At 40.3% G+C, this 27,101-nt stretch overlaps 1 protein-coding gene across 1 annotated transcript in view; it reads right to left on the reverse strand.

Annotated features, from left to right (window-relative positions):
* The window catches only part of LOC103158800 (collagen alpha-1(XIV) chain), a 208,269-nt gene that overhangs the window by 107,245 nt on the left and 73,923 nt on the right, over positions 1-27,101 (reverse strand). The window contains exons 10-19 of the mRNA XM_027431692.2: positions 24,247-24,408; positions 17,858-18,009; positions 16,455-16,584; positions 14,871-15,016; positions 13,365-13,494; positions 10,802-10,941; positions 4,987-5,113; positions 3,091-3,230; positions 2,003-2,135; positions 697-756 (exon numbers count right to left, since the gene is read on the reverse strand). Coding sequence (XP_027287493.1) covers positions 697-756; positions 2,003-2,135; positions 3,091-3,230; positions 4,987-5,113; positions 10,802-10,941; positions 13,365-13,494; positions 14,871-15,016; positions 16,455-16,584; positions 17,858-18,009; positions 24,247-24,408 — 1,320 coding nt within the window. The remainder of the gene's footprint in view (positions 1-696; positions 757-2,002; positions 2,136-3,090; positions 3,231-4,986; positions 5,114-10,801; positions 10,942-13,364; positions 13,495-14,870; positions 15,017-16,454; positions 16,585-17,857; positions 18,010-24,246; positions 24,409-27,101) is intronic.

The raw sequence follows: 27,101 nt of genomic DNA on the forward strand, positions 1-27,101 counted from the left end.
TAACCATGGTATACTACTCAACAGGGGGATTGTGGGAAATTCTCAGTTCAAGGCAGAGTTTCTGAACTCAGGTGCCAAGAACAAAGACAGGAACTATCAAGAGAGAACTTGTGTGTTCCAATAAAGAGCTTAAGGCCCAAATAAAGACTATCTGAAGAATAAATAAATAAATAAATAAATAAATAAATAAATAAATAATTGAAAGGGTACTGAAGTGTTTCAGATGTGGAGATAAAGTGTGTTTCACTTATTTAACTCAGACAGATAGTTGGGCGGTGTTCTGCAATAGGGAGAAAAGCTTAGATGAGAGGGGAAACTACCGGTGACAGACCAACACTACAGAAGTCAAGTCTCAGGTCTCAACGGAAATGACAGTGGTGTGAATAATTCTCCGCAGACAGCAACAGAAGGGAGGGAGACAAAGATCCCCACCGGTGTTGCTATGTTAACAGGCTCGGAAAGGTGACTGAGAATCAAAGGTAAAAGTAGAAAAGGTAGAGCGTTTTAAGGGTGGTGAACTAGACTGTGTGGTGCTCCATGGAAGAGAAGATGCAAAGTTCAAAGGTTGGTGACACATGAACTATTTGTAGGAAAACAAGGAAAGAACCCTTCTTTTCTAATTAATAACCAATCCCAAATAAAGCTAAGAAACATAACTTCTGTTTATTCTCAAGACCGGCCCCTGTGTGTTCTCACCTGAAGTCACAGGGCTGGTCGGCTCTACAGTTGTGGGCGTCTCTGTCCAAAAATCATCAACTGAAAGAAAATTCGTTACTTACAAATGATGTAAAGACAATATTCTGTGCATTTGCATAAATGCTGTATAACTGCTGAAGGAAATTGCACCAACGTTATCCTGCTTTCATTCCACGACAAACTTGACAGTGACTTGCAAGGACGAAAAGGTGAACTGTAAGGCTATCCTATCTGCTGTTTCGGGGGATAAGGATGTTGGATTGGAAATCATTAGTGTCTCATCAGGGATTCCAGGTAAGTGCTTGAATCACACCTACAAGATTATGAAACCTCACTATTGTTTTTAAATAGGGGCATACCCGCGATGATTAAAGATACTTAAGTTGCAAGCCAAGTTGTAAAAGGGATTACCCAAAAGGACCACCCAAGAGGGCACCGTGCTCAGGCAGGCAGTGTATCTTGTGCGTCTTCTGGAATGGATCGTCTGTGGGGTGTGTTGTATTCACTTGCTGACCAACACATCCATCTAGCACACCATCAAATACTAGCTTTGGAAACATCCTCCTCTGAAGGCAGAGCTTCTTTGCTGGACAGTCTTTCCCCACCAGCTGAAGATACAGGGGTACTGGGCCCAGCCTCTTTGTCTCACTTTGACACGATTCAGAAAGCTGGGGATCCTGGGGATCTGGGGATACTGACAGGACTCCCAGGGCTCTTTCGGGTCCCCCCTGTGCAGGACCATACTCTCTCTTCAGTTTGTAACATAAGGGTCTCCCAACTGCACTCGCCAATAAATCTTCTGAATGCCATTTAGGAAAATTTATTGTATAGCTATACCTCATTTTTAAAAAAGAAGGATATAGTTAATAGATGATTTCAAAAAGGAAAATGAAGAAGGGAGTAGTAATCATTGAGGAAATTTTTCAAAACGTTCTTATAACCAAGACCAGTTTGGAAAATTCTTGGCTACATTAATATCTGGCTTATTTTCCAATTTGATCATTTATGGTTATATCCATCTTTTCATCTATCTTTCCATTCAGTGATTGCTGATGGTATGATTAAGATATGCCAAATAAAGTGTTCAGTGATGGAGAATAAAATAATGGCCAAAACAGGAGTGCTCGGTGCCTTCACTGTGATGACAATCTGAGAAATTACAATGCTTCCCACATGAACGTCTATGGCTATAAGACATAAGACAAATTCTGGAGAGTCAAAGAAAAGTTGAAGCCTAACGAGGGAAGACAGGCTATCTGGGTGGATAGTGGACACTGAAGCTCAACGTGGCCAATCCAGGACTTACGTGTGGTCCCAACAGCTGTCACCACCTCACTCTCACTTCCATCATCAAGCACAGCTAAGAGTGAGACTTCATACTCAGTTCCAGGATCCAGGCCTTCAACAACGTACGAGTCCTGTTCTTCCTTTAGGGCCACCTGAAAAGCACTTGATGCTTAGTAACTATGGTTACTAAAAGAGAAGGGGAGATTGACCATTGGACATTGGGAAACAACCGCGTGAGGTCTTCCCTGGGGAAGACTATTTCTCCCGAACTCAGCAATCCTTAGTTGTCTGTAGCTCTTTGTGGCGGGTTGATGACGCACGGTCCTTCCCTTGTCCACTCTGGCATGTCTATTATTGTCTACTTTGTGCAGCTCATGTTCAGACAGTCAGTTGGTGAGAGTTTGTGGGTGTAGCTTCTAACATTACTAAGAGACACAATCTCACAGCAAACCCCCTGGGCCTCTGCTTCTCTCGATCTCTCCACTCCATCTCCTGCAATGACCCCCCAGTCTTAGGTCCAAAATATATGCATGCATGTACATATATGTATGTAACAACAAGTAATGAAAAAAAACAGGCCATGGATTTGAAAGATAGCAAGGAGGGGTATATGGGAGGCCTGGAAAGGGGGAAATTATGTAATTACATGATAAACTCAAAAATAAAAGAAATAATTTTTTAAAAAGAAAGGGGGAAACAAAAGGTAAAAGAAAAATACAAAGGAAAAATCTGTATGTGAGCAAGAACTTACTGAATAAAACAGTGAAATGCTGGAATCATTTTCAAAACCAAACCACAGACCTTGTTGTCTGCACCTCCCTCAACAAATATATTATTAATGTTGTAAAAGTCTCACTGCAAAGTTTTATTAGATGTTACTTGTGAGGGTCAAGGATTCTGAGATATATAGTTAAAGCCTTGGTAACAATACATTTTTTCATCTTTGAGCTATAGTATTATTTGATGCGTATGACACGCCTAATGCCATGCCCTGAAAGATGCAACTTCTGCAGTTCCCAAGTCCATTTTTAAATGAAGACCAACCTGGATGGAACAGTAGGCAATCACTTCCAGGGATCAGCTTTTGCGGTGTTTCGGTCAACTCACCTCCTGGGTCTTCCCGCCATAGACTGGAATCCACATCAGCTTGTGCTGCCCTTCCTCAGCCGAGAGCGGGTGCCAGGTCACCCGAAAACTGTCTATCTTCACCTCATCAATTTCCAAGTATTGCTGGGCAGGAACTTCCTCTGTCAGCCATGGAGGAGATTGAGTTTGAGAAATGAAAAGGCAAGAAACCAAAACCCAATCAGCTCCCAGGGGCCATAGGATGGGACGACTGAGGGAGCTCTTGGGTTTGGAAAGCCACGGAAGAGTGGGGACCAGCTTCAATCCATCCAGTGTGGCTTTCACGTTTGTTCCCAGCGCCTTCCAACAGCATAAATTAGGGAAACCACAAAAATAATTTTCTCTAAAATGTTTCCAGTAACTCCAGAACTCTTACATTGTTTATATTGGGCCATTTTCATAAAGAATAAAAAATAAGAATGGAGCTGGGGCAATAGTTCAGTCATAAAGTGCTGGCCTCAAAAACATGAGGACACGAGTTCGCACCCCACCCCCACCCCAGAACCCTTATGAAAGTGCTGTGGGCACTGACAATTGTAAACAACAGCTCTGGAGAGGCCTAAACAGAAGATCCTGAAGCTTGCTGGTCAGCAAGGTGAGTTCTGGGCCAATGAGAGCCACTGTCTCAAAGCGGATGACATGCAAGATTGTCCTACACACACACACACACACACACACACACACACACACACACACACACTCTCTCACATGCATGTGCACACGTGGGCACACATAAACACAGTTTTAAATTAAAAAAAAAAGTCATACTCATTATTTTGGTAAGACATTATATTCCAAGTATTTTGAGGAAAGAGCTCCTTAAAGCCCAGAGAAACGCTCTCTACATTTTAGTATCCAATCACTTCACAGTGATGAGTGACGTCCTGGAGAAGGAACCCTCACCTTTTTAACATGAAGGTGTGGGCAGCATTAGTGACAAAACATTGCCTATCATGCATTCCAGCTCCTCACACCATACACACTTTGTTTACCCCAGAAAGTATAATATCCTAACGCACCCAAAATAATTACTCAAGTCATTGAGGCTTATCTGAAATCAGTGATTTTAAAACTCGGTTAGAACACCATGAGAAATCCAAGCAAAGACTCTTGTTTCCAAGTGTGATCAATAAACTCAGAAATAAAAGGACTGGATTGTTGCCCCTATGAGGCAGAGGCAAAGGCTGTCTGTCTACAGGGAAACTACAGAACGCAATGGAAAATGTCTTCTGTTCAATTTCTGTATTTCAATCATTCCTTGTTACGAGTTTTAGGCTCCATTACAATATAGTTATATCACAATGCATTAAGTTAAATAGTATTCAAATGCCACTTCCGTTGGCAGAAAAGTGTCTCATGTCGGTTATTTTGCCGATTAGCCTGATGCACCCACATACACATGAATGGAAGACGAATATAAAAACCTATGCTAAAAAATAAGAGGAATGGGGGTGAGGGTTAAGAAAACAATGATGTACATTTTTCTATAGGTGTTTCGCGCAGTTTTTCAATCGTTTGAAAATGTCATAAATGAACACATATATTTTATCATATGCATTTCTCACTTCAACTCCTCCTGGGCTCTCCCACCACATTCTCCTCCTAACTGTAAGTCCTTTCTTAACCCACTGAGTCTGATTAACGAGCCCTGTATGGACATGGGTGTAGGGCCATTAACCTTTTAAAATGAGATGGCATTTTCTCTCTTTTCCTTATTTTGATAGGAAAGAATTAGCTAGCACACGTTAGCTATCTAATTATTCATTTGTTAATAATATCTTAGAAATAAATGTGGATTAAAAGTCACAGTTGAGGCGGTTGCCACAGGTTTTCTGCATAGTTGCATCTGAAACCTTCTCGATCCAGAATAAGGCTTACCTGTAGTAAACTCTCCAACCAGAGGCAGGGACTGCCCCTCCTCATAGATGGAGAAAATGGCAACAGAGTAATCCGTGAGGGGGGTCAAGCCTTTCAGAGGGAACGTACTGACTGGATCAACTTCAACCTGCAAAACAGAGCGGCCATGGAGTCTCCACCCAATACTCTAAAACTATACAAACCATCCTGTTATTATCTGCAGTTCAGCTGGCTGAAGGGTTGTCATGACTGCAAAGCACAGTGCTGAATCCCAGAGCCACGGAGTGGCCGAGCACACACATTCTAGCCTTGAATTGCTTTTCAGCTGTTTCTCAGGATGATTCTCGGAAGGTGTGTGGTGGGTGTACAACTTGTGGTTCTGATGAAGTGCTTTGCAATGTTTGTAGCTAAGTCCACTAAGAGCAGACAGCTTTGGCTTCACTGCCCCAGCTCTTCCAACTACATCCATAGCTGTATCATGACAAGCTCGATCATAATGGCACAGCAACCACCATGCAGAGAAATAGTAACACCAAGGGACACAGGAAACATCCAAATGTTCCTTTATATTTCACAGAAAGACAAAATTGTGGGAGAGAGAGAGAGAGAGAGAGAGAGAGAGAGAGAGAGAGAGAGAGAGTGTGTGTGTGTGTGTGTGTGATTAAGTCCTGAACAAAGAGAGTAAGGTCATCTTATATAAAAGGCTTTGAAGAAAGTGCAAAGAAAGAGGAGATGAGGGCAGGATCTAGGCCGCAAGTCCCCATCCTGATGACCCTGAAGGTCAGAGAAAGAATGAAAATTATCATTGAGAGGTTGGACTGGGCTGCCAAGCTGCATAGTTTGGAGATCAAATTGTAGATTGTCATTGTGGCACCCACCACTGTGAGCTTAACATATGTCTTAACTAATCATCATGACAACACATAGTGTTTTAAGGCAAGATGCCTTAAATCTGGTGGTATTCCGGAAAATTGAAGAAATAACCATATTTACCTGAAAACAGACTTCCTCAAATTAAAGGACACTTAAAGTAACTCCAAGAGATATTTTAAAGCATCACAAAGAAATCTCCTATTTCAAGTGTTGTTGATAACTAATCTTGATGCCTAATGTCAAGCAAAAGCAAATGACTCCATGTTTGCTCACGAAAGCCAACTCGACCTTTACCAAAATAGGAAATGTCACTTCTCCACTAAACTCTTCATTAGCTACCAACTGGCCTTCAAATCAAAACCAAACATCCCAGGGTATCACTCTAACCTTGTGTATTCTAGGACTCTACCCTGCACTCCCAATGGTCCCTAGGTCTCCAAGCTTTTTGGCCTCTGTCATGCTCTCACCTTTTCTACCTAAGGTCTTTGCACACGTGAATCCATTTTGTGTCTCTACTGCCTCTACTGTTCTTTTCAAAATCCAGCCTTCTGCATTTCTTTCAAAAAATGCCTCTTTGGCAGGTTTTCCCTTCGAACGTTTGTCAGTAGATTTGTTCTCTAACACTGCTTTTGTCGGGTCCTTCCTGGCAGTGTCCCCACCGGCACTTACTCTATGTGTGGCTCTCTGTGCATTCTGTCTGCCTCCTCATTTGGTGTGAGCGCCTGGGGGCAGGATCCCCACTTTAGCCTCCTCCCACTCTGTCTAATTGTGGGATGGCCTGTGACTCGGTTCCCTTTTCCCTTTTATTAAATGGACCGAGCAGATACAAATTAAGACGTAAGTACCCCAGACACCCTTTTGAAAGAGAAGGATTGTCTCAACTAAGAACCAGTTCAGAAACCATATCCTTCCTTGAGGAATCAACTGTAGGGCAAAAGAAAGAGAGGGCTCTATTTCATTGTTCTGCAACCCTGAGACACTCTGCAGGAGTGGGACAGCCAACTAGAGCCTTGCAGCCATCAACTAAGATACCCAGCATCAGTGAGGCCATTTTGGCAGCTCCAGACATGCCCCTTATGCTTGCATCCCTTATGCTGACACCACATAACAGAGAGAAGCAGGACCAGCCTCAGTGCACAACCACAGGCTGCTGTGTTGCATGGCAAGAGTCACTGAAAATAAGGATTGTCCCCTAGTGATTCTTAGAACTTAGTGTTTAGTGTTGCTTGAGCATTGTCTGCGTCTACTGTATTAAGTAAATCACTTGATGCTCACCAAATATTTAGGGATATGAATTTATATGCTCAATTTGAAGATGGAAAAATTAGTTAAGGATCTCGCACAAGAGTATACAAACTAGGACCTACGACTTAGACCCAGATGTTCAGATTCTATTGTCTTACATGCATTTTACCATATGTTTCATTATTTAAGTGTCCAAAACCCATAAATTCATATTTAAAATACCAATTCAATACAAATCTTGCAAAATGGTGTCTGTGAATTGTTTCCTGGTGTTGTGAACTGTTGTAGGTAAATCTCGAAATCAACACATATTATTTATTCAGAGCCTCTTCCCAGACTTCCCTCACCACACTCTAGGTACTTATAAAAATGGCTTTCCAAAGAGCCTGAGGCTACGGAGTGTAAACTAATTTTTGTTCTGAGCCATAAAACTTTTAAATGGTAGGCTGGCATCACCTTAACTTTCTTTTTTACGTCTCAAATCTGTGACAAATGGGAATTTTGTATGGATATCAAACCTACACAAAAATGAAATCTAATTTGTTAGGTTCACTCAGAGTCCAAAGGGAAAAAAGAGTATAAGCATAAAGCCATCAATTGTACATGCAGTATATGTATCCATTAAAAAGGATTCTGCTCGTCTGCCAAAGTATTTTATTTACAAATTAAGACTACATTTTGCATAACTAAAGAATTCACTAACTTATTTCACCAAATAAAAAGCTTGATGTGTCATGTTTTATTAGTTAATTTTCCTGTGTTGCTTTTATTAGAGGGATTATCCAGCTAAGGATAACCTTGGAATCTCTGCCTCTTGGATTACAGGTATGTGCCATCGTGCCTGGTTTAAGCTGTGCTGGAATTTGAATGAAAGGTTGCCCACATGCTAGGCAAGCACTTTGACAACTGATCTACCTCCCAGCCTGTAGAGCCATACATTTTTCACTATTAGCATTGAAACAGATTTTACTGGTAGCACCATAGGTCACAAGACTTAAGAAATGACAATGACCACAATCACATTGTTTCAAAACTAAGTTGAAGAGACCTTTATTAATAGTCTGGCTAAATATTTCCCTTCAGCCTAATTTGGGGGGTATGAAAAAAGAGCACTACTGAGGAATGAGATATATATATATATATATATATATATATATATATATATATGCTGTACCACCAAGTTATGGCTATTGGAAACTGACATCTCACAGTCTAAAAATGGCAGCTTTACTTTTATAAAATTCAATGGAAGAATTTAATTCTCTTCCTCTCCTTAAAAGTTTCACAGTAATTGCTGCGATCGTGCCTGTCCTTTGATGAATAACCCATGTTTGGGTAGCATTTGATTGTGTAAAGATTGTATGGTGTTTTCTCTGTAGAAAACTCTGGACAGTGCCTGGCTTGTGGTAGGGACTCAAGATGTGTTAGAGCCCTTAACAGCATTACCATCACCATCTTCCATAGTCATTAAGTCACACAGAGGGTTAGAAAGAATGCTCAGTTCTGGAAATAAAGCAGTCAAAACATAAACTCAATAATCTCCCTATGTGTTTTAGCAAAGCTGTCATGGTATAATTGAGTACTCAAGTCTCAGGACCCAATGAAACCCTCTAGTGACCAGGGAGGGGTATTAGCTATAAAGTGATGCTATTTCAAAGTCTTTGAAGTTTCATGCAGACACTGGTCAAGAGCTCAATGCTTTTTATTCTCAAGAAGTCTGTAGGGCCATGACCTCCACGGATCCTAAGTTGCATACAATTCTATATTTACAAAGATTCTATCATTCCCTCCCAAATGCTGGCTCAGGGGCTGACTACAAAGGCCTCTAAGCAATATACTTCAATTTTAACTTGACAACTCACATGTAAAAATAGGAATCGTAAGTATCTGCTCAGAAGTCCCACAGTCTCCTCTGTCAGACTGGGACAGAAGGTATCTTAACAGGCCACACATCCCCACCATGGGAGGTGTCTTAGCTGGCCACACATCCCCATCATGGGAGGTATCTCTGGTGGCCTATACTTTAATTGCTATGTTCGTCTTGTGTATATTATTTGCCTGACCCTCTTATACAGCTGAGAGTGCAACTCTTGGGAGAGTAACTTACTTGTTACTAGCAATAACAAAACACCTACAGTGCAGGGATTTTATTTTAATTGCTTTACTACTCTGGGCTGTTTATCTTAAAAAAAAAAAAAAAGCAACTTTCACCCAATGACCCCAAATTCAAAATTCTTTACTTTTCAGATTTATGAATGTCGAAGAGAGGGGTTGAACGTTCTTTGTCCAGGTTAGAAAATGTGCCCTTATTGACATTCCGTTACACTATGACTCTGACAAGAGTTACATATTGCAAAATATTACTTGAGTTTAATTGCAGGAAAAAGTTTGTCCCAACATATGAAAATACTTATTTTATTTGGTCAGAAAATAGAAATGATGTAATCCAACATATTTCCCTCGTTTTCTTTGCTTCTTGGATGAAGATAAGGAAAAATAAAACATAAATAACCTTGCTATCTTGCTAAAACATGTTTCGAAGAACAGATTCCTAAAGTATTAGTCACCACACATAAGACACCGTATTTTCTTGAGTTCTAGCAAGTTCCATTCTTTCTGAGTATCTTGCTACAAAAGCTGAATTCTTCTCTAATCAGAATTTAGTTTTAAATTCATCTATCTAGAGTCTTTGAGGTGCCCATTTACTCAAGAACAGAGAAATAAACCAAACTTTGGGTCCCTTTGTTAATACATGAAGACACACTCCCATTCACCTGGGCATATTGTATTTTTCAGAGACAAACACACTGGTGTACATCTCCCATCCTCAGACATCTCTTACATGGCTGCCGAGCTGCCCACAGCAGGTGAAATCTCTGTTTCTCCCCACAATTAACTGAATTTAGACAGGAACTTCTGGCAGTTTCTATCAATGGAATGTGTCAGCAATGATAACAAATGTCTCTTCTAAAAAATTTTCAGATGTCGGCTCCTTATTGAGTCCATACTGTATCTCCCGCCTCAGTTTCCTGAGTGCTGTGATTCCATGAGTGTGACTGTGCCTGACTTTAAATGACATCTGAGTCTAGGTTACTAAAGTGATTCACTTCCATTTAGTACTTTCTCCCTCCTTTGGGCATATATCATGGGACTCTTGAACCAACACTCCTGAAGCTGTGCACTGGAAACCTCACATGAAGAATAAATTCAGAGAAGTAGATGTCAGTGTTAGCTGTCAACTGCACCAGCATCCACAGACATGGACTGGACATGTAAAAAGTCACTGAGACCATGCCAGCTCAGGCTATTTGCATGTCAGGGCGGAAGTAAAGACAATTCCACCTCCTGAGCCCCACTATTTACTATGAAAGGAAATAAGATAGATAGATAGATAGATAGATAGATAGATAGATAGATAGATAGATATAGATATAGATATATATTAATACTAATGACATAATACATAATCATTATATATATGTATTATGTATTATGTCATTAGTATTATTTGTTTGCCTGTCTGTTTTGCTGAAGTTCAAAGATAATTTTATTAGTTTCAGAGTCAGAAAGGGGGCAGACCCAGCTGACCCTCCAGACCAATCAGCTTGTAAGGAGAAGAAACATTACCATTGTAGATGGAACTTCTTAAGAGCTCCATTTACAGGTCATAATCAACAACTACACAGAGACCTGAAAAACAGCACGTCCCACAACCTACCTCGTTGATTTCTGTCCCATCGGCACTGGTATACATAATTCTGTAACCACTGATCTTTCTTGATGTGGGATCCCAGGTTAATCGAGCACTATTGGAGCCAACGTTGGAGATTCTCAAGTTTTTTGGCGGGGTTAAAGGTACTAAGGGAATAGAGCATAATTAAAATTCTAAATAACGAAAATCATTTAAGATAAATGAAAACTTAAGAAAGAGCACTCCTGACTTTCAAAGTACTTCTTATGGGGGGAAAATGATAATACAATCCTGAAATACACAGTGAATTGTCTCATAAAGATCAGTAAAGTTGTCTAATTATCATACAAACTCTTCCTTGTAGAGAATGAATGGTGGCAGAAAGGAGGACGTTCTTAGAAAGAAGCAGGATCTGGGTAACTCCCTGAGCCTTTCTGTGCATTAGAAAATAATATAAACCAGAAACCAGTGGCTCAAAAACAGCACACCTAAAACCAAGTCTGAGCCACTCCACTCAACTGCCATGTGACTCTGGAAAAGCCAGGAGTCCCTGTGTAAAAGGAGGGAGGTGCCGTCTTCTATCTGCGTGTGGCCGTAGCTTTTGAGACTTTCTCGAGCTCCCACCAATTCATAGCAGCAATAACTGCCATTGATTAGGTGACCCCTATGAGTTTTAACGAGAGTCATATTATCTCATTAGTGTTAGACTGCAAGTGTGGCATTTATCCCTATTGGACTGGTGACAAAACTGAAATAATTTAGCCAAAGTCACTGTTTCACCGCTACAGTGCAACAACAGAGCACTGGGAGTGTAGCTCAATTACCTGACCGCAGAAACAGCAGTACTAACCAGTATGGTAACTTAGAACAACACACACACACACACACACACACACACACACACACACACTGCACAATAGATCTCAGCTATTGCTCTGTTGGAATCAACAGAATAAAAGCCTTGTAAACAAATTATGGCACTTTTCTCAGCCACAAGGGATAATGCTTTTTTACAGGGATGGTCAAGGTTTTCATGGCCTCCATCCATACTGTTTTTTGACATGACAGAGCTCTCAGGGATTAGTGGTCATTTTAATACTTAAATAAAGTGATATTATCAGACATTATGCATGCTTACATTTACATCATTCCACAATTATATTTTTGGTGACATGGCAGGAAAAAGTCCATTTTCCTTAGGATATAGAAATGCCACTTTGCAACATTTTGAATTGATCCTACCTCCTTCCTTTCTTCCTCCAGCTACTCATCACGGGAAGGAGCTGGGTATAGTTTTAGCACACAGATAAATGAGCATTCTTCATGATGGACAGTTGGCTTGTTCTTTTTTTCTTTTTAATAGATTGCTATCCCAAACCCCTCAAGTGGTATAGAGATACTTCCTGAAGAGGTTTAATTTTTTCTCCTTCTCCAGATCTGATGTTTAAATTACTATCCTGAAGAGCAAGAACAGTCCAGCCCGAACTAACAAAGAATGGATGTGCGAAAATGCCTTTATCATTAAACTTCTATTATGTTTTTGCCTCAAGTTGAATTGTAAAGACAAAGAACTATTGAGCTGTGCCACTCATCTCTTTCCAAGAAGCAGAGGGGTGTTTCCTGTTCTTTCATGTGATTCACAAGATCATGGACAGAGCCATGTTTATAACGGCCTGTGGCAAACCTTGCTAGTACACCATCACACTTAATCTATTACCATATTTTCAAAACACTTAAATACACACATTCTTCTTAAAACATTAGGAGTAATTTAGTCAAAATTAGCCTCCTAGGTGGGGGTTTATCTCAGTGGTAGACCACTTGTCTAGCATCCATGAGACATTACACCAGAAAAGTCAAAATTAGCCTTCTTAATAAAATTTTAATTAAAAACTAAGCCCAAAAACAAGGGGCTCATGTAAGAAGGACAGCAAACATTTTTGGGAAAAATATTAATTTCAATGAACATAAAACAAATATTGAGCCAGGTGGTTGTGGCTCATGCCTTTAATCCCAGCACTTGGAAGGCAGGGGCAGGCGGGTCTCTGTGAGTTCTAGACCAGCCTGGTCTACAGAGTGAGTTCCAGGACAGGCTACAAAGTTACAAAGAAACTCTGTCTCAAAAAGAAAAAAAAGATATTGAGTGATTACATATTTTACACGATCTAATCGTATATCAACCACATAATAGATAAGAAACTGGTCCTTCCTTTACAGACAGAAGAACTGACAAGATTCCTTGTCATCATCTAGCTTAACCTGCAGTGAGCTCCCTGCCTCAGCTGCCAGGATTCCAGAATATTCTAGAGCTCTTCCCTTTCTATTGTGATCTAGCGTGTAGCACATTTAGATTTAGAGTGAGACCCAGGTGGACTTATCTGAAGGATGCTAAAGTTTAGTGATAACATCCAAGCTTCTCTTGACTGCTCAAGATAAAAGAAATACAATTCTTTCCCTAAGTAAAATATACATCTTCTTAAGTCACTCTTGAGAGGTTTTAATCAAAGCTGGTGTTTTGGATTCAGAATCTCAAACATTTGTACAGGTTTTTGTGGTAGTATTTCCTGTGGCTCCACAGCCCACAACTCACAGGTTGTCTCTTGCCCTGTGACAGGATCACTGGCTTCTTCTCCAAACATGGCATACACGGTGACTGTGTATTCTGTATTGGGGAATAGCCCTCTCAGCTCGATGTCTGTGTGAGTCTCTCCGATCTTCATCTGGAAAGAACACATAGAATCAGATCGTTTTCCAATGTGCACTAACTAGCCCTGCTCATCAGAGTGGAACAGAATAAAGGTGACACTTCCCAGAATGAGGCTGTGTGACCTCCCACAGCACCAATTTGGGGTTTGCCTCAAGTTGGTTTCCATTAGAAGCTGATAATATAGAACCACATAAAACTGAGCATCCCCTCACATGCTGTGTTGGGATAATGCTTCACAGCTGGACAAATGACTGCAGCCAGAACAATGCTGTCTGGTCCCCAGGACAGTGAGGGGGTGGAAATGAATTAGACATATTCTCTAGATGTGTACCTCAGAGCAGCGTGCTAGAGGCAAGACCAAGTGGGTACTTGTCACAGCTTGCTAATCCTAACCAGTCCTCTGGCTGGGTGCCCAGGTTTTGCTTCCAGCTCAACTGCACTGGGCCAGTTTTGCCACCCCATTTAATAAGGAGGCCATCTGGAAGAATCAAGAGTCCCTTCAGGTACTCAGAAGAGAGAGACTCAGCGTGACCCCCACTTGTCAATTTGTCTCTGGACTCTGGGGTAACGTTTTTGAGCTTTGGAGCTTGTCAAACTACTTGTGTGTCAAGTGGCTGGCTTGTATGACAACTGGACATCAAATATGTGACAAATACATTTTAGAAGGAAGAAAAGAATCTCTGTAACCTCCAATCACACAATTCAAGTTAAGTTGCTAGATGCTAAAGCATCCATACACACATTAAAATGCACTGAAGGGAGCCTGGAGACATGGCTTGGGGGGTAAGAGTACATCCTGTTCTTACTCAGGACCTGGGTGGTTCCCCTCACCCATATAGGGTAGTTCACAGCTACCTCTACCTCCAGGTCCAGGGGATCTGACACCCTCTTCTGACCTCCTCGGGCATCTACACACACATATACACATACTTGTACATAATTAAAAATATAAAACAACCTTTTAAAAATAGACAAAAGGGACAAAAGGACATAGCTCAGTGGTGGGGCACTTGCCTAGTATGTGTAAAGTCCTGGATTTGATTCCCAGAACCATAAAAGAAGGAAGGAACGGGAGAGAAAGGGAAGGCAAGAGGATGGAAGGCTAGTCAAAGAAAACGGAATACGTTAAAAAAGGCTGTAAATAAAATTTCATCAAAAGGGATGAGGATGTGTCTCAAGAGTACAACTTGGTGAGTATGTGTGTGGTCCTGAGTTTAGACCTTAGCATTGCAAAATAATGAATAGTTGTTTTTATAGGTGGTAAGGAAACCACCTATGTTTTTGTGTCGACAATTTACATTTTCTGAATTTTACACAATCAATTTTTCCAATAAAATTTTTATCTGGAAATCAAAGGTCCTGGGGCTGTAATTGGTAGCAGGGAGTTACCTCTTTTTCATCTCCAGCCAGACCTTCTGTGAGGGGAGCATAGAGGATCAGATATCCCGTGGCGCCAGGCACCGCAGCCCACCTCACGCGCATGCTGTTCTCAGTCACGTCATACAGCTCCAGGTCGGAAGCCATGGGCAAGGCCACTGCAACAAGAGGCTCCTTGTAATAGTCATTTACAACTGCCCTTGAGGAAAAAAGTGAAGCAATAGGAAACAAGAGGCCAGGCCTGCTCGGCCATGCTTAGCATCCCAGCACTTAAGAGAAGGCAGGAAGATTGTTTCAAGTTCGAGACCAGCCTCGGCTACTGAGTGACACCCTTTCTCAAAAAGAAAGAAAGGAAAAGGAAAAAAGTAACAAAACCAGCAATGCCAGCCCTATTATTACGAGAGTTGAGAGAAAGGAACTGGGGTAAACTCTAGTTCAAGGCTTGAACAACACTGGTGAAAACAAGACTTTGTGTTTTCCAGGTATAACTGGAGATCCTTCAGATATGACCGCATGTGCTTGTCAAGTTCAGCACTTTGCTTATACTTGCAACTCTCTGCACATGTTTCTCTTGGAGTCCCTACACCACTTCATGACACTGACATATTCAAATGCCCCGTGTTTGCAGACTCAGCTTTACTAGACGGACAAATCTATGGGAGGAAAAAAATGGCCATTAGACTATTTCTGCAAGGGGAGACTGCTTGGGGGGGGTGGAAGGCAAGCAGCTGGGCACGGCAGGATGGGGAAAGTCCTCAGAGGAAGGGGATGGTTCAGGACAAAATGTGATGCATACGTATGGAAACCATTGCTTCCTATGCGAACTTAAAAATAATTTAAACAAGAGAAAACATATTTCCGCAAAACAGAAGCATCAACACCGGCCTTACAGATGATGGTCATTCATAAGTCGTCCCTGCACAGGGGAAAAGCACCATCATCCTGGAACGTGATTTTTTGGGTGTTATTTACACAGTTATTGTGCTATAAAATGCAAATTATTTAGAGCAGTTTGGCGTAGTGCTCAGCACGTATTCAGAACACAATCTTCAAAAGAACTAAAATACGATCGTCTTAAGATTATCTTTTTATGATTCTCTAAGTATGTAGCTGTACATACATGCACGTATGTGTGTGTGAGTGTAGTATGCACGTGTGTAGCTGTGATCGTCCCCAATGAAAGGACTCCCACTTTTAATTGTGATGAGATGAATTATGAGGAAATTGTGGTGGCATTCCCTCAATACTTCCCCAGGGAAAGGACGTCCTGAACGTCTTCCAATGAACTAATTTTGGCACAGCTCTTGGCTCACTGTAGACATTTACTAAAAATATGTTTGGTGAATGAATGAATGAATGAATGAATGAATGAATGAATGAATGAAACTGCCTCCTTCACCACGGATTGTCAAATCTATTCCATACACACAGCTGCAAAGCTAAGTGGCAGTACCATCCTCTCCCACGAACATCATGACAGCCACTGCCTGTGAATGTCAATCATGGTGTCTATCCGCCCTGAGCGGCCCAGTTTAGGAATAAGCCACCTAAGCGTGGCTGTGTGTGTTGAAAAGTAGAAGGGAATGAAATACACACGTGTGGTTTCTGTTCCCCGCAGGCCTTCACTAGCCGTGTGGACAGACACGGCAAACACTGCGATCTGGTACTCAGTTGAAGACATCAAGTTTTTCAACACTATGGAAGATACGCTCCCATCCACCACCACCTGTCAGAAGAACAAGGTGAGAAAAAGATAACGTATCTCGCATGCAGAACTGAGGCCAAAAGCAAAGAACATTTCCAGCGAGAACATCTCATTAAACATTTTATTATTTGTGCTGAGACTTCACTTCCACTGTAGAGATCACTTCTCCTTGTCTTTGTACATAAATGAATGCACTTTCGTGGAATGTGTCCAAAGTCATTTCTTAATTCATATATGATGCTAATTGCATCACTCCTGGCCTAATTATTGTCCTAGTCACATCCACGTGATAACAGTAGACATAATTCTCCCCCATGGAAGCCTTTAAAAAGTTTGTTAGTCATGAGAAAAATGGAGCCAGTGGAAGGATTTTGGTTTACTTTCCCTTTGGACCAGAGGATTTGAAACTCCATGATCAATTTCTGTAACACTTGAAAGTTAAAGAGGAACCCACAGATCCTTCCTTGATACAGAAGAACATAGTGAAACATTCTGAGGTCAGTCAGAGGTTAGAACAACAAAAGGAAATGGAGTTTCCATCATGTCTTGACTTAGTGAATCATTGCATCCAGGCGGGGAAGAGAAAGCGCCCAGGTACTGGCAATAGGTGTTCTCGTCTAGATACTACTGGCCGTGATGGAAAACACTGGCCGCAACTGCTTCATGATGGCTTTCCATTGTCCTAATCTCTACAAATTCTCAGGAAATTCCAAATCCCAGAAAACTAGCTCGTCTTATTTATTTATTTATTTATTTTGTTGTTTGTTGTTGTTGTTGTTGTTTTTCGAGACAGGGTTTCTCTGTGTAGCTTTGGAGCCTATCCTGGCACCCGCTCTGTAAACCAGCCTGGCCTCGAACTCACAGAGATCTGCCTGCCTCTGCCTCCCAAGTGCTGGGATTAAAGGCGTGCTCCACCAATGCCTGGTGACTAGCTCATCGATATAACCACATAATTTGGAACATACGGTCTTCACTACGACAGAAATACCTGACAGCTCCAAAATAGAAAAATATGAATTTGAATCGTAGTGAATTTAGACCTTGCTAATTTTGAGAATAGAGTACACTAGGTTATAAATGCATACTTGATCCATTCTGATGGTAACTGTGTGATGGGATGAGAGAACTGTGGATACCACAACTTGGAGAGATGGAGGAACAATACAGGCATGTAGAGATCCATTTCAAATCACTTACAGTATTCAACCAGATAATGTCCTACACATACAATTCTATTTCATCCCCCCTATAAAGACTTCAGGGATTGAGAAGTTTGGAAAGACTGTCATATTACCTCCTCTGGTTTTCCACCTCTGGTGGGATAATACACAACTCTGTATTTTTCCACTTTCCCTGGGGAGTGAGTCCAGTTAACCATAAAGCTCCTGGCGGTGACTTCAGAAGTAATCAACTCTGTGGGTGGCCCAATGGTGGCAAGGGCTGATGCTAAATGAAAGAAATACACCAGATAAATCTGATTTCCCAAGTCAATCCTATGAGCCTAAGAAATGCCACTAGCCAGACTACTGATGCTGTGGTGTCCCTAAGAGTCTCCTCTGTGGACAAGTTGGTTCCATTGTTTAAGTCTTGTATTTATTCTTTCATTCATTCAAAACTTTTAGTGTTCATGGAAAACCGTTCACTAAGGCAAATTCTTAGGATATAAACTGAAATGCAACAGAGTTCTTAATTCTCAGAAACTTTGGCAAGAATTGTTAATAATAACAAGCATTTAAGTGAATGTGCACATATCCAAAGTTACTCTTTTGAGATTTTTAGAGGTGTTGTTTTAATTCTCAACTGTTACTATTACTGCCCATGTTTTGTAGAAGAGAAAAATCAAGGCACAATAAAGGTAACAAACAGACCAGTACTGACAAGTAGTCTCTCAGAGATGAGACTGTATTTAGGTTCTTCCAGATACAAAGCATCTAAATTTGTTGTCCAGTCAACAAGTGATCGATATCTAGACATAAAAGTAGAAAAGAAACTGACATGTAATGAACACCCATGGTGTGTGCCTTGTACCTGTTAAAGAAATGGTTTTATAAATTTGGGGAATGTAAAAATCTTAGTAGAGAGGGAACACAACATGAAAGCAAGACTAAAGTGATTGATTGCTAAGAATCCTCAAACTTTTAGGGAACCCAAAAGAACTTTAATAACCACAGCAATGGGAAAATTATTTAGCATTGTTTGAAAAATTGAGTGATACATGCTTTCTTACCAAGTATATATAAAGAATGTGTGTGTTTGTGTGTGTGTGTGTGTGTGTGTGTGTGTGTGTGTGTGTGTGTCGGTCTGTCTGTATGCATGTATTTATATGGTGTTATGTAGGAAAAGCTCAGATGTAAAATAGCCTCACTCTGAAGGTCAGAAAAAATTTGTTCACAATCCTACAGCTAGGGTACCCAACCCAGCCCAAAGAGATTTGGGACATGGAAAGTAGAATGATAGAAAGAGATAATGAAAGAGAATGATAGAAATAATTGAAACATAACAATGAAACTCTCTGAGATATAACAAAGACAAGAAATAAACCAAACTCCTTATTTTATCAAAATAAGACCTTGATATTGTCCCCTTTCCCAGACCCTGTGAACCAGGTGTAACCTGCAGACCAGTTAATACAGTGAGGAGCAGGGATTGAACATCGATGCTGAATTTATCCCAAAGAAGACAGATTACCTGCATTTTTCTCTACCCTCCTTAAGAATAACTAAACTTCTGGACAAGCATAAAAGGACACTGGAGTCAGAGAGAAACAGGTAGAGTCAAGAGGCACTGCGGCAGCCAAGTAACACGACGGAAGTGATTCTCCTTTCTCCTTAGTGCTCAAATGTCCCTAACAGGAAGGTAAAAGCATCAGGCAGCATAGAAACATCAAAAACTGTTCCAACAAAGACTGGTCTCTATTGCCAAAGGACCAGGGGAAAGCTAGCGTACAAAGACAGACAGTAACTCTGGGCAAGCACTAAGGAAAATAGCTGTACTCCACCTCTCTGATACCGTCACACAACGGCAGCCAAAGGCTGCTGGGACCCTAAATTCCACCCTATTTTGGTTTTCATAGTGTGTTACAACACCCACCCCCATCCCCCCATCCAAGCTGGAAAGCCCTTCCTACCATCCTACCTGTGACGGCAGTGGTGCTCACAGAAAGGGCTGCCTAGGCTCCACAAAGCCTGCTAATCATGATGTAACCCCTATACCCCTTCACTTGGGGAGACACAATAGTGTGCCAGGTCCTACACAGCTTCCCACAATATGGAAGCAACTCCCACAGAAATGTCACTTAGGAAACAGAAATGAGGGAGGCCTGCTTCCCTAATGAGGTGTGTGTTAATGACAGGCCAGTAGGTAACCCTTTTCACCTAAGAAACTGATGTAGGCAAAGTAAGTAACCCAGGCTTCTAATCTGAACTAGAGCAAAACTGAAGTATTACTCCCCACTCTTAGCAGGGTGGTATCAGAGAAAGATACTTAACCCAGAAAGTGCAGCCTCCATGGAATGCTTCAGCACAAATGGACAATGAAAAACACAATTAAAACCATTAACAATGTAAGACTCCCAGAAAATAAAAAATCAATAGTAACATTCATGAAAGGGCTCAACAGCAGTGAGGCAGACAGAGGGAAGAATCAGGAAGCTTGTTTGCTAGAACAGAAATGGCCTGATCGAAGCAAGAAAGAATAATCAGACTTAAAACTCAGCAGAACTGGGTGTGGAGATCCATACTCAAACGCAGCATCTTGGAAGGTAAATGCAGCAGATAAGGAATTCAAGTCCTTGAATCCTGGTTACAGGATGAGTTCAAAGCCAAACTGGACCACAGTTTGCTCAAAGCCAGGCTGAGATACGTAATCTACCTCAACATTTCTTTTAATAAAAAGAGCTAATACTGATAATAAGAGACTTAAATATATGTGTGACTATAACAAAATATCTTTAGTTCATAACATCAGAATCTTAAAGGGGCATGAAAAAGAAGTTAGGACTCTGCACAAGGTAGGATTCACAAGAATTCACACTAAGCCAACCATATGCAAACTCATGAATACTACATATGAAGAAAAACATCTTTTAAACAATGAGAGAATGCCCCTTACCTGAAGAAGAAAACCAATTTATCAAACCCTGGAAACCCAGAGGAGAGACAACTCTGTCTGCATGTTCAGGAATAGAAGTGTTTATCAAGATCTCAACGTCCAGCAAAGATATGAGTCAGCAATGCAGGGAAAACCAAGATATTCTCAGAAAAAAAGAAGAAACACTGTCACCAACAGACTGTCCTTTTATTTATTTTTTTTCAGACTGTTCTTTTAAAGGGGCTAAAAATGTATTGATCCTCACTAGAAATAAAATTATTTTAAAATAATAATTTTAAAATATTAAAATTTTAAATAATTAAATTATTAAAATAAAAATATTAAAATATATAAAAGGGATGGAGGGAGGGAGAGCTGGAGATGCAGCTCACTTGACAGAGTGCTTGTCTATCATGCATGAAACCCTGGGTCTAATCTCCAGAACCACATAAACTGGGCACACTGGCACACACCTGTAATCCCAGCACTGGGAAACGGAAGCAGAAGGGTCAGAAGTTCAAGGTCATCGTCAGATACATAGCAAATGAAAAAGCACCCCAAGCTACAGGAGACATTGTCTCAGGAAACTCTGTTTGATAACTGAACAGGAGTTATAAAATTTCTAGTGTGATTGTATCATAAATAGAGAAATATGGAATAACACATTTTGTGACACATAGTTATAGGAAAGAAAACAATGGCTGAAGGTAAGAGAATTCTGTGTGTGTCGCTCACCAATTATCAGGAAGGAAATTTGAGTCATTACTACAGACCCTACAGACATCAAAAGAGTCATAGTGGAGTGTGTGAATAACTCTACACAATTCTCCAACATTTACAGTTCCTTGAAAATCAAAGGGAATAAATACGGCAACAATATCCCTATGCAATAGTTACATACAACTTGGTATGAATAATTACAGCAAATGCAATAAGACAAGAAAATGAAATAAATGATGGCAAAATTTAGAAAAGAAATAAAACAAAAGTATTTCCATTTGGAACTTATACAACCTTCTACATAAAAAAGATTTTAAATCCAGAATAAAACCCCTAAACTATTTAGTAATTTCAAATCATGTATATGGTATACATGATAAATATGCAAAAAACAAATTTATTTCTATTTTCAAGAAATAAACATCTGGACACTGAAATTAAAAATTCAATCAAAATCATTCATATAAAGTTAAATAATCTGTACAATTCTAACAAGGTCTTTATAGTAAAAATAAGCAGATAGGACTCAAGTCCTAAAAAACTATAAAATGCTAACAAAAGAAATAAAAACATATCTAACTATGTGAACAGGTATACTATATTCATGGACTGGATATCCCCAACAAAGCAAAAATGATTCTTTCACCAAGTGAATACTTTGTAACTGATAATATTCCTGTGATGATGAATTTCCTATAAAAATTCAAGTAAAGTTTTATTGAATAAAGATATCCTAATATTTAATAGAGTAATAAAGAGATGGAGCTTTTAAAAACTTAAAAAGAATAATCAAGGCTGTGAAGATGGCTCAGTGGGTAAAAGCACTAGCTTTACAAGTCACACACTGGCTTAGAGCCCCAGAACCCAAGATGTGGTGGTACCTGCAATCCCTGCACAGTAGCAGAAACAAGAGAGACCTGTCTCAATGAAGTTGGAAGAGAGGGAAGAACCAACTCCCAAAGGCTGTAATCTGATATCTATATAGATGTCATGGGAATTTGTAAAATAAATAAATGAAAGAACTCAAGTCTACACAATTTAAACACTTACTATATAGCTACAGTAAATTAAAAAATATTTCTGGAAGAAAATTAGACAAGGTAACCTAAGAGAAGAGGCCAAAGAGCTTGAAATAAAACTACAGAATTACACCTAACTGATGGTGGCACACAACATTCAATTAGAAAATGTCTCAAGTCTTTTTAATAGGAGTGTTACACCATAGATGACAAACAGAAGAAAAGACAAGCAAATGAAAGGTTCAATATTCCATCCACGAGAGAAATGAAAATCAAAACCCACAATATTATCTGACTATAACCTTCAGTATGGCTTAACTGAAAACCAAACCAAACCAAAAACAACATGAGTATTGGTGTCAATGCATAGGAACTGGAGCACTACCATGTTGCCACTTGGAGCATATAATTTTAGACTCTAGAAATAGTCTGGCAGTTTCTTAAAGGCAACCAAACTGAACTAAACATGCACTCAAGATGCTGTTTAGTCATTGCATTCCTGGGCATTATTCCAGAGAAATTAAAACACATATTTACACAAGAATCAATAGACAAGTTTTCACAGCAGCTTTCTCATAGTATCCTCAAGCTGGAAAGAATCAAGAACATGCAAATGGTGGCACTTCCATACCACAGAAGATAACTCTGCAATGAAAACAACGGGTTACCTATACACATATAGTGTGGATAAATCTGCAGGGAATTATTCTGTATGGAAAAATCCAATCCCCAAAGGCTGAATGCTCGGTAATTCCACTTGTATAACAGTCTTCCAATGAAAAAGTAAAAATCGAAATGGAGACCACTTGAGTGGTTGTCAGGATTTAGCAAGAGGGTGATAAAATGATGGAGAGTTGTTTGTGAATGGCGGCAGGAAGATTCCTGGGATGGAAGTGTCTCTCATACTGAGTCTCTCTCTCCATAGTGTGCTGGTATTATGGTGTCACTACAAGGTGCTGCCATTAGGGTAGAGCTGGAAAAGAAGATGCTAGCTCTCTGTGTAGTGTTCCTTACATCTTATATGATTACATAATGATCTCAATGTTGAGCATTTTATTTGAAAAATGGAATGTTTTAAACATTAACGCTTCAGAGATAATCCCCTCCTAGTCAAAGCAGGTGTCCCTGAATCTCACGAGGCTGCCAGTGTATGTGTTTCTTTTTGATTGATGACTCAGGCACCAGAAACAAAATGGAGTATTAAGAAAGTCAACTTGAAAATAAAAAATAGTCCATGTGCCCACCATGACTGACATATGCGCATGGTGACAGACTGTGGACGTGTTTTATCTCATTTATGGTTCAGTGTCCACAATGGTAGTGCTGTGTCCACAATGATAGGTGTGTGTGTGTGTGTGTGTGTGTGTGTGTGTGTGTGTGTGTGTGTGTGTGTGTGTGTGTTGGGGGATGTCCTTCTGTACATATGTTTTTCTTATTGGTTGACGAATAAAACACTGTTGGCCAATAAGGCAGGAAGACAGGCAAGACTAGGAGATGAGAAGAATTCCGGGAAAAGCAGGCTGAGAGAACCTGCCAAAGACAGTCACCATGTAGACCACAGAGGAGTAGCAGGTCCGTACCCTTCTCTGGTAAGATAACACCACGTGGAAATACATAGATTAATAGAAATGAGCTAATAGTTAAGACATAGCTAGCCAATAAGAACCCTAGCCATTTGGCCAACAGTTTAATAATTAACATAGCATCTGTGTGTGTATTTGGGGCTGATAAGGGCAGCAGGACCTGGCTGGAAGAAAATCCAGCAACATGTGTTTGGTTAGAGACCTATGAAGATAGTGACAGCCTGTATATATTGTCCTGCCCACTCCCATTGGACCTCTCTGCCCTGGCTTACCTTTAATCTCCTTGTCTTGCTCTTCCACTCTGGAGCACACAGTCCTGGTCAGGCTCTCCACCACTGTGTGCATCAGGTCAAATTCAGCAACATTGTACACATGAGTGCTGTCTGGCTCAGAGGCAATCTCCTGCAGCTCATTCAGGTCGGCATTTTTAACCCCTGCCATTGAGAATAACAGGGAGGATGGTGATCTTGATTAGTTATAGTGAAGTCAGCCTAGTCTCTACCACAACCAAAGTATCCTCTACTCGGATGATGGGATCGAATTATGTGTCCAATAACACTGAAGCAGATAAAGAAAATGTGGCATACATACACAACAATATTTTCAGTCACCAGAGAGGAATTATGTCATTTACAGGATAGTGGGTATAAATGGAGATAATCATATTGATTAAGCCAGTCTCTGAAAGGCAAATACTGTATTTTTTTTCTCTCACTGTCCTAGCTTTTAGGTAGTAAAATCTTATTCATAAATGTAACATGAAATTACAAACCAAACCTATGAGGGAAAGAAAGGAAACTCACAAAAGGAGAAGGAGAAAGAAAAGGCAGAGTATTAGGGTTGGGGGGGACATAATGAATGCATGGTATTTACTCATTTGAATGTTTTGTTTTAATTACAGAAGAAAGATATGATGGTGTATGGTGGCACAAACCTTTAATCCAAGAAGTTGGGAGGCAAAGGCAAGCAGATCTCTGTGAAAACCCAAGGCCAGCCTGGTCTACAGAGTGAATTATAGACCAAATAGTGCTACACAGTGAGACTCCATCTCAAAAACCAAAGAAAAAGAAAAAGAAAGAGGGAATGTTGTTTCCTAAATAATTAAGCAGTGATTTTGCTCAACATTCCCCAACAGGAAGATAAATGGATATAATTTCTGGCTTGAACAAATATTGCAGAATCAAGAATAACTAGCTAATACCAAAAACTATCAATCTTTAGGCTTAAACTTCGGCAAAGTAAGTTTATTCATTCAAAATCATGCTTATAATCTCATCACTCAGGAGGTGGGAGAACTATGAGCTTGGGCTAGCCTGCTGTATAATGTGAGATGCTGTACCTCAACAAAATAAAATTGAGAAATACTGCTAGAATTAAAACTTTATACAGTACTAAACCAGAGGGGAATATGGGTGAAAATATTTTTTGAATGGACACAAACACAATTTACTGCCCAGTGATCTCTGCAAATTGTGATGGATCAAATAAGGAAGTTCCTTCTACTATCTCTACTGAGTTTCATCACCACACGTCAAGCAGAATGCTGAGTGTCTGGAGGTTAGTAAAAGATAGTAGGACAAAAGGGCAGTGGCTGGAGACACGTGTGCAGTGTGTTTGCTCTGACTCTAGAGTTGCATTGCTTATTCCATCAATAATTACAATTCTCACAACCACTGTTGTTGTTTCTGCTGCTTTGCACACACACAGTTAGTGAACTTTTCTAAAGGACACACGACTGGAAAGGCTATCACAGTGGTTCCACTACACCGCACTGCCTTTCCAATGGTGCATTACAAAGAGCAAAGGAACTTGGAGATGGAAAGGGAGAGGTACTCCCTCCGCGAGTCAGCAAACAAAAATCCCTGTAGCATCAATCATCTGAGGGTATTAAAGAAATGCCTGCTACAGAGGACTTCTCAAATGCCTACACTTTGACACTTCTTTCACACTCTACATGCCAAGGAACAAAGCTTTAGTAGTCAACTCATTATGTGATTAGGAGACCGTAAAATCATGAAAATTGCTCCTTTCCAGGTATTTTCTGGAGAAGTTCAAATAACATCCAGATGAGCTCACTAGGTTTTGTTTAAACACTCTCTACAGATTATTAACAAAAGCATAAAATTCTGGATAAACATACAAGATAATCCTCCATTAGCTGAATTCTTCTGCAGAGGTTTTCTTTACTGGATGAGAGACTTAAAGAAAGGTGTATCTGAACCTTCTTGCCCACAGGACTTCTAGAATACACAACTGAGTCAGTGTGACATTAATTGTGTGCTGAAGCAGAAGCTTAGTAGAGAAGATGCTTTCCCATGCCTGGCAAGTCTACACTTGATAGAAATGCTAGAAAAAGATTCTGTCTCTCTCCTCTCCCATGTTTGTGCTTCCCCATCTTCATGAATAAAATAGTTTGACTGTTGAAAATGCATGGAAAATAAAGGAAATGGTGGTAATGACTTGGAAGGAATTTGTGCAGTCAGGAGTTTGTTCCACTCATCTTTGCATCCCAGAGCTCACCACAATGCCTGGCACACAGTGAAGTGAGTGAGTCTTGAATAAAGCATTCTGTAACCCCCAATCTGAGCAGCCAGTCTAAGAATGGGTTATAGGCATTTTTTTCTCTCATTGGCAGCTCTGAAAGATGCACTGTTCAACTTCAGAGTAGTAAATGGTAATGCCTAGGACAAGCAACTGAATCAATGCCCAGGACCAAAATGACCACGTAGTTTATTGCCCTTTTGTGTTCCAGGACTGTGCCGCTAAATATGCAACAGTCATCTTTCTGCCCTCGTTTCCAGTATTTACCATTTTCTATAGTCTAGATACCCATGAATTACCTCAAACACCTACGCCAGGTCAAGATGCAAATGAGGGATGCAATGTGCACAGCTGGCTCTTGGGAACTGGTATGAGATGGCTCCTTCATACCACTATGGTACAATATTCATCTTGCCTTCCACAACCACAGGCAAACAAGATAACAAGGATATTAAAATACTAAAGCAAAATTGGAATGCGACACATCCTTAATTTTTCCCTTGGTCCTCTTTTATTTTCTTGTCTATGAATGGAAAATGCAGCAGCCAACAGTTGTATACTTCAAAACAATATTCCCTGCTTACTT

The sequence above is a fragment of the Cricetulus griseus genome, chromosome 10, assembly GCF_003668045.3.
Source record: "Cricetulus griseus strain 17A/GY chromosome 10, alternate assembly CriGri-PICRH-1.0, whole genome shotgun sequence".
Lineage (NCBI taxonomy): Eukaryota > Metazoa > Chordata > Mammalia > Rodentia > Cricetidae > Cricetulus > Cricetulus griseus.